The sequence below is a fragment of the Brachionichthys hirsutus genome, chromosome 23, assembly GCF_040956055.1.
Source record: "Brachionichthys hirsutus isolate HB-005 chromosome 23, CSIRO-AGI_Bhir_v1, whole genome shotgun sequence".
In the NCBI taxonomy this organism is placed as follows: Eukaryota; Metazoa; Chordata; class Actinopteri; order Lophiiformes; family Brachionichthyidae; genus Brachionichthys; species Brachionichthys hirsutus.
The window spans coordinates 335,796-345,795 of NC_090919.1; the positions used below are offsets into that span (position 1 = coordinate 335,796).

Here is a 10,000-nt window from a genome sequence, read left to right on the forward strand (position 1 = left end):
CACCTGATGCTACACCTGATGCTACACCTGATGCTACACCTGATGCTACACCTGGTGCTACACCTGGTGCTACACCTGGTGCTACACACAATGCTACACACAATGCTACACCTGATGCTACACCTGATGCTACACCTGGTGCTACGCATAGAGCTACTCAGCATGAGTTGTTGAAATTGTCAACACAAATAATTTTGTGGTTTTGCACATCTACATCTTTAGCCACGCCCACTGCTAATTCAACCATTCCAATATCACAAAGAACAATAAAACACAACAGCAGACAGGCTTCTACTGGAGTAAAGGTACATGACGTCACTGCTGCAGGTGATCGTTTTAAACATCACCTGAACATCACCTGGTTCTGATGCAGCACATGTAGTACCTGAGCTCTCCACAGGGGGCGCCCCTTCAAAAAAAACACACACAAATCAAAACATTCCTCTTTAAAATGAAATATTTTGACCTCTCCAGTTCACCTGCAGCAAACGTAGTAAATAACCTGCGCATGCAGGCCCCGCCCTCTATGGTCCTTCCTATCCTCTGATTGGTTGGGCCGGTCCTGGGGCGGTCCCGGTTCTCTGGCGGAGGGGCGGAGCGGATTTACCTGCGCTGGTCACGTGCTCAAACATTCCGCTGGAATCACCGACGAGGCGTTCACGTACCTCAGAAATGTCCGTTTTTCCGAAGCTCCGTGACGTCATTGTCTGTTCACAGCCAGTTATCTGTGAGGTCAGGACCCCCCCCCCCCCCACCCCAACAGGATGTACACCAGCTGCTGCCACGCCCACCAGGATGTCCAACAACCAGTCTCCTGATTGGATGTCAGCGTTTCACAGCTGTCGACAGTCACAGCAGATAAAGACGTTTAACATCGAGTTACAGCCTAAAACACCTGAGGTACAGGTACAGGTACAAATACACGTACATATACGGGTACAGGTATTTATATGGGAACAAATACACGTACATATACGGGTACAGGAACAAATACAGGTACAGGAACAAATACAGGTACATATACGGGTACAGGAACAAATACAGGTCAAATGCACGTACATATACGGGTACAGGTATTTATACAGGAACAAATACAGGTACATATACAGGTACAGGTACATATACGGGTACAGGTATGACGTCCTGAGTCCTGAGTACTGTGTTCCTGATGCGGTGGTGCGTTCAGGGCCGCTTCTGAAGTACTGGACTTACCGTCAGGCTTTTAAAGGGACAGTCCACCCAAACGTGCACGTTCAGTCACGTGATCTCTGATCTCACTCCGGATCTAGGCCCCCCCTACATCCTGGACCCCCGTCCTCACACTCTTCAGCAGACGCTGCCTCGTCGGTGGTTCTGAGGAGCAATCCTGCCGGTCCTGATCAGAACCTGGTTCTGCTGAACGCCCCAGACATGTGGAGCAGCCTCCGTCTGGGCCTGTCTGCGGTTCTGCTCTGCCTGGTTCCGTCCACCCGGGGCTTCTCCGGCGGCGCCGGCCGCGCTTCCTGCCAGGCGATGGTTCCCAGCCACATTCGGGCTCAGCCTCTGGACCCTGGGCGGAGTCACGTCACCCTGACGACGTCGACCTCGTCTTACCTGCCTGGACAGCTGGTGACAGGTAACACCTCCGACCCGTCGGGTCCTCCTGGCCCCCCCGGGACTCAATGTGTGAATGAAAGTCAGGACGAAACTGGGTCTGAACCGCTGGAGGGCGTCCAGAAAGAGGGATGCTAACAGGCTAGCATGTGGTTCTGCGTTCCTATTGGCTGATGCGGCGTTTCAGGGGCCCCGCCCCGGTTAACCGGATCCTCCAGCGTACTTCATGTCTCCTCTCCAGTAACGGTCCGAAGCTCTCGGGACTTCATGGGTTTCCTGCTCCAGGCTCGGACCGTGGTGGGCGGAGTCAGGGCCGGGACCGGAGCTGTGAAACCGGGCCCGATGCTGGTGGGCGGGTCCTGGACGCTGACTCCTCCCGGGACTCGCACCCTGCGCTGTCTGTCGGAGGGCGACACCTTGACCCACGCCGACAAGCAGCTGAAGAGAAACCTGTCGTTGGTGTGGAAGGCCCCCCCCGGGCCCCCGGGGGACATCAGGTTCTGGTGAGTATGTGGACTCGTACATCCGGGTCGTGCTGCTGGAGCACGCCAAGCTGAACGCCAGCGCTGTCCGTCCGTCTGTCCTCCCAGCATCACAGTGGTCCAGTCCTACTTTGTATACTGGGCAGGCATTGAGTCTGCACTGGTGCATGATGGGAGACGCAGTCCTTGGAGGAGGAGCACGGTCGCTGCTCTGCCAGGTAACCGCCACACGATGAAACCGGGCCGAGGTCCGGATCCGATCGATGTTCTGATTCCTTTTTGTGTCGTCTCGCTGTCGCACAGATCTCAGCGAGGAAGCGATGGCCGCCGCCGCCGCCGCCGCCGCCGCCGCCGCCGCCGGGCCGTCCGTACAGCCGTCGGTTCCGACAACACGCCACGGAACCAGAACACGCAGCCCTCAAGAGAACCAGCGGAACAATCAGGCAAAGGAAAGCAACACGCCTCAGGACGGGGCCCCCGAAGGACGCGAGGCCGACGCCCACACCCCGCCTACATCCGGGACCACACATGTAGGCCCGGCGACCCGGCCCAGAGACCACCAGAACCCTCATCGGTCCAGAGCCACAGGACAAAGTCCCGCTTTTCTTGATGCTGAGCTGGAGGTGAACCTCCAGGATCCACGCCCCCCCGCTGGTCCTGGATCAGAACCCACCACATCGGGTTTACCTCCGATCGGTCCACGCGGCCCCTCCCAGGTCCACAGCAGGTCCCAGCCCGGGAGGACTCGCCCAAACGGGGTCCAGTCTCTGCCCCACCCTCAGGATCCGTCACAGGTTCAGTCTGGACCCAAACCCGGACCCCCATCCGAGCCTCCTGCTCTTCAGCCCCCCCCCGCCGGGGCCTTCCTCCACAAACCGGTCCCATCCCAGAACCTGACCCGGGGTCAGCCCAATCACCCTCCTCCTCCTCCCACTGGAGGCTCCACCCTCTTATCACCTCCACCTACGTCCTCCAGAACCCTTTCCTTTCCCTCCCCCCCGACTCCTCCCCCGTCCCCTGCTCCTTCTCAGATCTCCTCTAGCTCCTCCTCCCCTCCTCCCTCCAGGAACTCCTCCTCCGTTGGCTCTTCTTCTTCTCCTTCACCTCCTCATCCGTCCTCAACATCTTCTTCTCGCCTCCTCTCCGTGGAGCCGAGGCCGCTAATCCAGAATCGCCTCGCCTCGCCCGATCCTGATCCTGATCCTGATCCGGATCCGAACCTCATTCCAGCGCCGACAGCTGCGGTTCTCGTAAACGTGGAACCCCATCCCAGCTTCGACCTGAACTTCAAACCAAATCTTGACCGTAAGGTGAAACCAAAAGCTCCCGACCGCGGCGCTAAACCCAGTCCAGCTGCAGCTCCAGACCAGGAGGGGGGGCGGCGTCCCGGCAGGCCCCCCAGGTGGGAGCTCGGCCTGCTGCTGGGCTGCTCGGCCGGCCTGGGAATGATACTGGTGGGGGGTCTCCGGTACGTCCACCGCCACACCTGTGGCAGGCGGACACAGGTAACCCTGAACGATGGGGGGCGACAGCACGGGGGGGGGGACCGAGGCCTGATCCACGTCCAGGAGGGGGGAGACTTGGTGAGGGTCCGCAGGATCCCAGAGAACAGCTTCGTGCTCCTGGCGGAGTACGATATCCTGGCCTCACCTGGAGCTCCACCTTCCCCACAGGGATAGGTCCCGGTACCAGAGAGAGAGCCTAGCCTAGCCTAGCCTAGCACAGCATTTAGCTATGACGTACAGCATCCTGAACGTAGCCGCAAAACCCGTCCGTCCGCTGTGATCCAGAGGGGGCTTCGGAACCGGGTCTGATCCAGAGGGGGCTTCGGAACCGGGTCTGATCCATTTAGTCTGTTTCTACCTGAGGACTGGTCCAAAACGAGACGTAGAACTTGAGGGTTCTGCTCGTTGCTTCTGAAATAAACCCACTTTGACGGTTTTACATTGTGAACGTCTTTATTTGATCGTTTGACGACGGTCCGGCTGGATCTGGTCTGAGAGTCAGACCAGATCCAGCCGGCCTACAACACCTCCACAAAACACGGCCCTGAGAAACGGTTTGGTCCAAAGAGTCTGAACCGATCCAGAGGAACCTCAGCGGAACCTCAGAGGAACCTCAGCGGAACCTCAGCGGAACCTCAGCGGAACCTCAGAGGAACATCAGAGGAACATCAGAGGAACATCAGAGGAACCTCAGCGGAACCTCAGAGGAACATCAGAGGAACATCAGAGGAACATCAGAGGAACATCAGAGGAACCTCAGCGGAACCTCAGCGGAACCTCAGAGGAACATCAGAGATCAACCGACGCGATGAGGCCGCGTCGTCCCTCGTCTTCATCGAGCCGGCAGCTGGGAGGAAGAAAACAGCAGAAATCCGAGAGGTTGGTCCCAGTAGCTCCTCCCCGTTCCTGCTGGGAGGCGCCAGTCCTCAAAACAAACGCTCCTTTTCAACAGGAAGTTTGTCTTTTCATAAAAAAATAAGATTCTTTAAATATAAAAGAATTCGAGTGAGATTATCCGTGTTTAAAGGCGGGGCAGCGACTAGTCCCGCCCCCCAGCTGAGGTCTCTGATGATTGGTCGTGATAAGGCACAGTCGGCTGCGTCATCCTCCTCTTCATCAGATGGGCTGAAGAGTCGATCTCCTCCCCACCTGGACAGAAAGAGAAGGCAGACTGTCAGAAGAGAGGAAGAGGACGAGGAAGAGGAAAGGGAAGAGGAAGGGGAAGGGGAAGGGGAAGGGGAAGGGGAAGGGGAAGGGGAAGAGGAAGGGGAAGGGGAAGGGGAAGGGGAAGGGGAAGGGGAAGGGGAAGGGGAAGGGGAAGAGGAAGGGGAAGGGGAAGGGGAAGGGGAAGGGGAAGAGGAAGGGGAAGGGGAAGGGGAAGAGGAAGGGGAAGGGGAAGGGGAAGGGGAAGGGGTTCCACCACCGACATGAGACTGATTTCCTGAAGACGTTGGACGTTTGAACTGTACCTTCTGCATAAACTGGAACTACATCAACTTCTGTCTGTCAAAATAAACACAGCAGCAGTTTTATTGATCCTTCAGGAGGACGATCAGGTTAGTTTTTCAAAATAAAAGACCAAACAGGGGCTGATGGGATCGACCCGATGGATCACCCATCGGGTTTCAATCAGTCGTCTTTAAATCGACGCCGTTAAAGATTATTGAGACAGATTAGCATTTGAATCCAGTTTGTCATTAGCAATCAATCAATCACTTTTGTTGATCGACAAATCAGATCAATCAATCAGATACTAGGGGCGGGGTCTCATGATGAGGGCTGGCCTAGCAGGTGGTGACATCACGAGGGAGCCGATCCACCTGGCGCAGGTGTCTGTTTGCTTTATCTTCTATTCCTGTCCCTGAAGTAACCGTGAAGCAACACCTTTTTCTGAGCGCACCTGAACGTCTCACCGGGAACCTCCTCATCCCAGGGTCATGAGGCGTGTGCAGGTGTGTGCGCAGGTGTGTGTGTGCGCAGGTGTGTGCAGGTGTGTGCGCTGTCAGGACGGAGATGATTGGTGCGCGGCCAGCAGAGGGCGCTGCTGCATGATCAAAGATTCAAATCATCCGACCGCTGATTGGAGATGATTGATCCGATCTGATTGGGAACGGAGGCGTGGCCTCGTTGTTTACTCACTCAGGCAGGCCTATCCTATCTCAACAACACACTCGACTGCAGCAGAGGACACAGGAAGTTAGTGTTGGGATGCGGCCGGGGCGGCGAGCGGCGCCTCCTCCCTACCTTCTGCTGAGCCGTCATCCAGCTCTGGATGGTCGGAACCAGAACGGAGCCCAGCAGGATCTGGGCCGGGTGGTAGATCAGCAGGGGGACCGAGATCAGAGACAGCTGTTCATAGCCCAAGAACACGATCTTCAGCATGGGGATACCTGGAGGGGGAGGGGCACAGCGGCATCAGCTGTGTGTGTGTGTGTGTGTGCGTGCGCGCGTGCGTGTGCTTGTCCTACCCAGGGTCAGAGACTTGTGTGTGGAACAGAACATGATGGCGACGGTATCAGCTGGACTGAATCCTGAGCCGGACCTGCAGACAAACCGGGGTCATGTGACCTCTGACGGCGCACATGATTGGGTGTGACAGAGTGAAAGAGGAGGAGCCTCACCTGGTGGAGACAACGAAGGTGAGCAGCATGAAGCTCACCTGGATGGAGAAGACTGCAGAGAGAGGACGGCGTTAATAAAACGTCCGTCATCACGGACGCTCGATGACGTCACAGGCGTGTCATACTGGATGTGGCCACCAGGGGTCCTCACTGAGAGGCCGTTTCTGTTCATCACAGCGTAGCGTCAGCACTAGCATGTTAGCATGCTTCTCACACACACACACTAGCATGTTAGCATGCTTCTCACACACACACACTAGCATGTTAGCACGCTTCACACACACACACACACACACTCGCACGCTAGCACGTATGAAGCTGATGATGTCATCATTCCTTGGCTCCTGCTAAGCGGTTGCTAACTTGCTGTCTCCAGTCTTTGTGCTAAGCTAACGGAAGACATCATGTCCTGGGGGCCGGACCTCGTCACTAGGAACCCGACGGCAGCGCTAACAGACGGGATAAAGAGGCGTGGCCTCCGCGTCTGCCGGGCCAATCCTGAACTTAAATGGACCCGACCGGTTCCACTGACTGATGAGGACGACCAGCAGCAGGCTGGTGGGGTCCAGCTCCACGTCGGGGTGACTGAAGGTGTCACAGAAGGTGGTGTAGATGATCACGAGGAGGACGGCGCTGCTGATGGCGCCAAACGGAGGTTTCCGCCGCTCCAGGAAGTCCTTGAGGAAACAGCGACACGCCTGCACACAGAGGAAGAACCTGTAAGAACGTCCAGGTGTGTCCGAGCACGCCGATGACCAAACGGGCCTACCTGACCCAGGACGAGAGGAACCACCACCGTCACGAAGAGCTGCGAGAAGATGGAGGTGAAGGGGACGGAGGAGGAGGAGCCGAGCTGGAGGCGGAGACGTCAGAGTGACAGTAAAGGACTGAGAGAAGAACGCGGCCCCGCCCGGCAGGGAGCGGCTGGTGAACGGAACAGGGTGCCGACGATGATGAGGAGGAGGAGGAGGACTCACAAACAGCAGCAGGAGGACAGGAGTCACGACGATCCCCTGCAGGACGAGAGGCCAGGTTAAAGCCGGGCTCACGCCGCTGCTGCATGCTGGGAAACTGAGTTCAAGTCTTACCAAGAAGCTTCCGAACGCCGAGTTGAAGATGGCGGCAGCCTGAAAGCAGAGAGTCACACAGGTGACGCCGGCGAGCAAGGCCCCGCCCACTTCAGGTCGGACAGGTGTGGATCACGGGATCGCTGGCAGGTGGTGACATCATCACACCCACCGCGTTGACATGAGTCTGTTGCTAGACAGGAAGCGGGGGGGCGTGGCCTGTGTGTGCGTTACCTCGTTGCCTCCGACCGCCTTGGTGAGAATCACAGCCGAAGACACCGGCGGGGGCATGCAGCTCACCGTCTGTAACCTAGGCAACCACAACAACAAAGACACTCATCTGGTCCTTCTGGCAGGGCCGGACTCCGATAGAACAAAGGCTGGCGGCCACGCCCACCCACACACCCTCTGAGCAGCCATTGGTCGATCGGCGACAGGGCGAGCACTTTGAGCAGCAGCCAGACGGCGAGGGGGAAGAAGACCAGCGTGAAGGACTGGACGAAGAGGTGGAGCCGGAAGTGAAGCAGCGCATTGGTCAGCTCCTGCAGGCAGAGATCGGGTTACACCCGGTTGGCCCCGCCCTGCCGCGTCGGCGCGAACAAAACCGGCTTACCTCCGTCTTCAGCGAGAGCCCGCTGTTGAAGAAAATCAGAGACACGGCGACGTACGCCACGGTGATCTCTGGTCTGAGTGGACCTGGGGGAGGGGAGGGGCCTGTTAGCGCTGTAACCACGGCTACAGTCCTGGAGAGCAGTGTAGATGTATGCGGATAACTTCATTCAATTAGGTTTCATTGCTGCTCTGATCAGATCTAAAGTAATCTGATCGGACAAGGATCTAAAGTCATCTGATCGGATCGGATCTAAAGTAATCTGATCGGATGAGGATCTAAAGTAATCTGATCGGCTCGGATCTAAAGTAAGCTTTTCGGATCTGATCTGATCGGATCTAAAGTAATTTGATCGGATCTGATCGGATCTAAAGTAATCTGATCGGATCTGATCGGATCTAAAGTAATCTGATCGGCTCGGATCTAAAGTAATCTGATCGCATCTGATCGGATCTAAAGTAATCTGATCGCATCTGATCGGATCTAAAGTAATCTGATCGGATGAGGATCTAAAGTAATCTGATCGCATCTGATCGGATCTGATCACTGCCTAATTCCAGAGAGATTTCCTTTTAGAGTTTACGAGGTGCACCTGAAGGCAGCAGGAGTAAATCTGACCCTGGGTCAGATGCTGGCTCCGACGACCAATCAGCTGCGGCCCCCGGGCCGGTTCAGCCCCTCCCCCCGCCTGCTACGTGGGTAAATACAGGCGTGATTGTGACGTCTGGCCGAGAGTTGTGTTCAGGCGCGTTTGATCTTCTGCCGAATGCGACGTGTCCTTCGGCAAGGCAGCCATTTTGACTGCTTTCAAAGTTTGCAACGTTATAACTTGGTTTAAAAACAAAACTCTGTACCAATGGGATCCTGACGTCTCCTAAACGTGCGTATATATTATTATAACATTGTTTTATTGCTACCTCGAATGACCATAGCAGCCAGATCGACTGCATGCGTTCTACAGGGCGTGTCCTGTGGGCGTGTCCTACGTCACTCTTTGCTCCTTTCTCCTGCTCTATTGTCTTTATTCTTTAGGCTCTGTGAAGCTAAAACCGAGTTTTAGCTTCACTCTGAGCCCAAAAGAGACGAAAATGACAAGTAGAAATAAAACGAGTCATGGAGGCTTTAGCCTTTAGCCTTGCTGAGGAAGACTCTGATGAAGGGTGACCAGTCGTCCCGCATCGTGCGGATTGAACAGCATTTTAATCTCAAATCCGGCATCACGCAGATAAGCAAAGCAAATTGTCATCGCAACAGCAGAGTGTCTTCAGTCGGCTGGCCCCGCCCCCTGGAACGTCCATAATAGCTAATAATGATCACTGTTAAAGGTCAAATGATGACCCCAACCTGTTTTAAATGCTTATAACCGTTAATAATGATCACTGTTAAAGGTCAAATGATGACTCCAACCTGTTTTAAATGTTTATAACCGTTAATAATGATCACTGTTAAGGTCTATTGATGACATTTGTATTGTTTGTTGCAGGTCGAGTCGGCCTTTTGTCATTGCAGAGACGTGTTGCTTCAATGAAATCAATAAAACTCATCGTTTTCATTGGTGACGTTTCTTTTATCGATTCCTTCTTAGATCATTATAACAATAATCCAGATTATAATGTCCGAGTGTTAAAGATGGAGCAAACAGGAGAAGAAACGGGAGACCGGGGAGACGTTTTCCAGAGGATGAAGGAGGAGGAGTCTGTTTGTGACGTCCAGGCACTGAGTTCTGACGTCACACTTGTCCGAGGGTCTGCTCAGGGAGTTCGTGTGTTTGCTCAAACACATGAGACATTAGAGGGAACATTGGTCTCCGGTAAACCGCGTCCTGGGCCGTCCGTCCCCGCGGGGACTGTCCCGAGCACCGGGCACCGACCCCCGAGCACCGAGCACCGACCCCCGAGCACCGAGCACCGACCCCCGAGCACCGGGCACCGACCCCCGACCCCCCGGGCACCGACCCCCGAGCACCGAGCACCGAGCACCGTCCCCCGAGCACCGGGCACCGGGCACCGACCCCCGACCCCCGAGCACCGGGCACCGAGCCGCTCACCTCCCCTCACGCCGACAGCGGGCTGCAGCTTGGCGGCTGAGATGACCAGCACGATGCCGATGATGAACCATTCCC

At 55.9% G+C, this 10,000-nt stretch overlaps 2 protein-coding genes across 2 annotated transcripts in view; one reads left to right on the forward strand and one right to left on the reverse strand.

Annotated features, from left to right (window-relative positions):
• The first annotated feature begins 1,410 nt into the window (after nucleotides 1-1,410).
• LOC137911664 (reelin domain-containing protein 1-like) lies at nucleotides 1,411-3,754 on the forward strand. The gene is made up of 4 exons (XM_068756045.1): nucleotides 1,411-1,615; nucleotides 1,835-2,096; nucleotides 2,184-2,293; nucleotides 2,379-3,754. The coding sequence occupies exons 1-4, from the start codon at nucleotides 1,411-1,413 to the stop codon at nucleotides 3,752-3,754; spliced, it is 1,953 nt and encodes a 650-aa protein (XP_068612146.1).
• A 505-nt stretch (nucleotides 3,755-4,259) lies between these two features.
• slc10a7 (solute carrier family 10 member 7) overlaps nucleotides 4,260-10,000 on the reverse strand; it is a 5,766-nt gene continuing 25 nt past the window's right edge. Inside the window, exons 1-13 of the mRNA XM_068755856.1 lie at nucleotides 9,926-10,000; nucleotides 7,882-7,964; nucleotides 7,674-7,810; nucleotides 7,503-7,578; nucleotides 7,290-7,328; nucleotides 7,179-7,214; nucleotides 6,971-7,054; nucleotides 6,734-6,899; nucleotides 6,202-6,253; nucleotides 6,049-6,122; nucleotides 5,825-5,970; nucleotides 5,050-5,083; nucleotides 4,260-4,729 (exon numbers count right to left, since the gene is read on the reverse strand). The exon at nucleotides 9,926-10,000 is cut by the window's right edge and continues 25 nt beyond it. Of these exons, the coding sequence (XP_068611957.1) occupies nucleotides 4,620-4,729; nucleotides 5,050-5,083; nucleotides 5,825-5,970; nucleotides 6,049-6,122; nucleotides 6,202-6,253; nucleotides 6,734-6,899; nucleotides 6,971-7,054; nucleotides 7,179-7,214; nucleotides 7,290-7,328; nucleotides 7,503-7,578; nucleotides 7,674-7,810; nucleotides 7,882-7,964; nucleotides 9,926-10,000 (1,112 nt within the window). The 3' untranslated portion in view covers nucleotides 4,260-4,619. The remainder of the gene's footprint in view (nucleotides 4,730-5,049; nucleotides 5,084-5,824; nucleotides 5,971-6,048; nucleotides 6,123-6,201; nucleotides 6,254-6,733; nucleotides 6,900-6,970; nucleotides 7,055-7,178; nucleotides 7,215-7,289; nucleotides 7,329-7,502; nucleotides 7,579-7,673; nucleotides 7,811-7,881; nucleotides 7,965-9,925) is intronic.

Bases quoted from the DNA above. Each gene is read 5' to 3' on its own strand.
- LOC137911664 (XM_068756045.1), top strand. From the start codon at position 1,411: ATGTGGAGCAGCCTCCGTCTGGGCCTGTCTGCGGTTCTGCTCTGCCTG. The intron at 1,616-1,834 runs GTAACACCTCCG...TCTCCTCTCCAG, and splicing joins GCCTGGACAGCTGGTGACAG to TAACGGTCCGAAGCTCTCGG. The intron at 2,097-2,183 runs GTGAGTATGTGG...CTGTCCTCCCAG, and splicing joins CCGGGGGACATCAGGTTCTG to CATCACAGTGGTCCAGTCCT.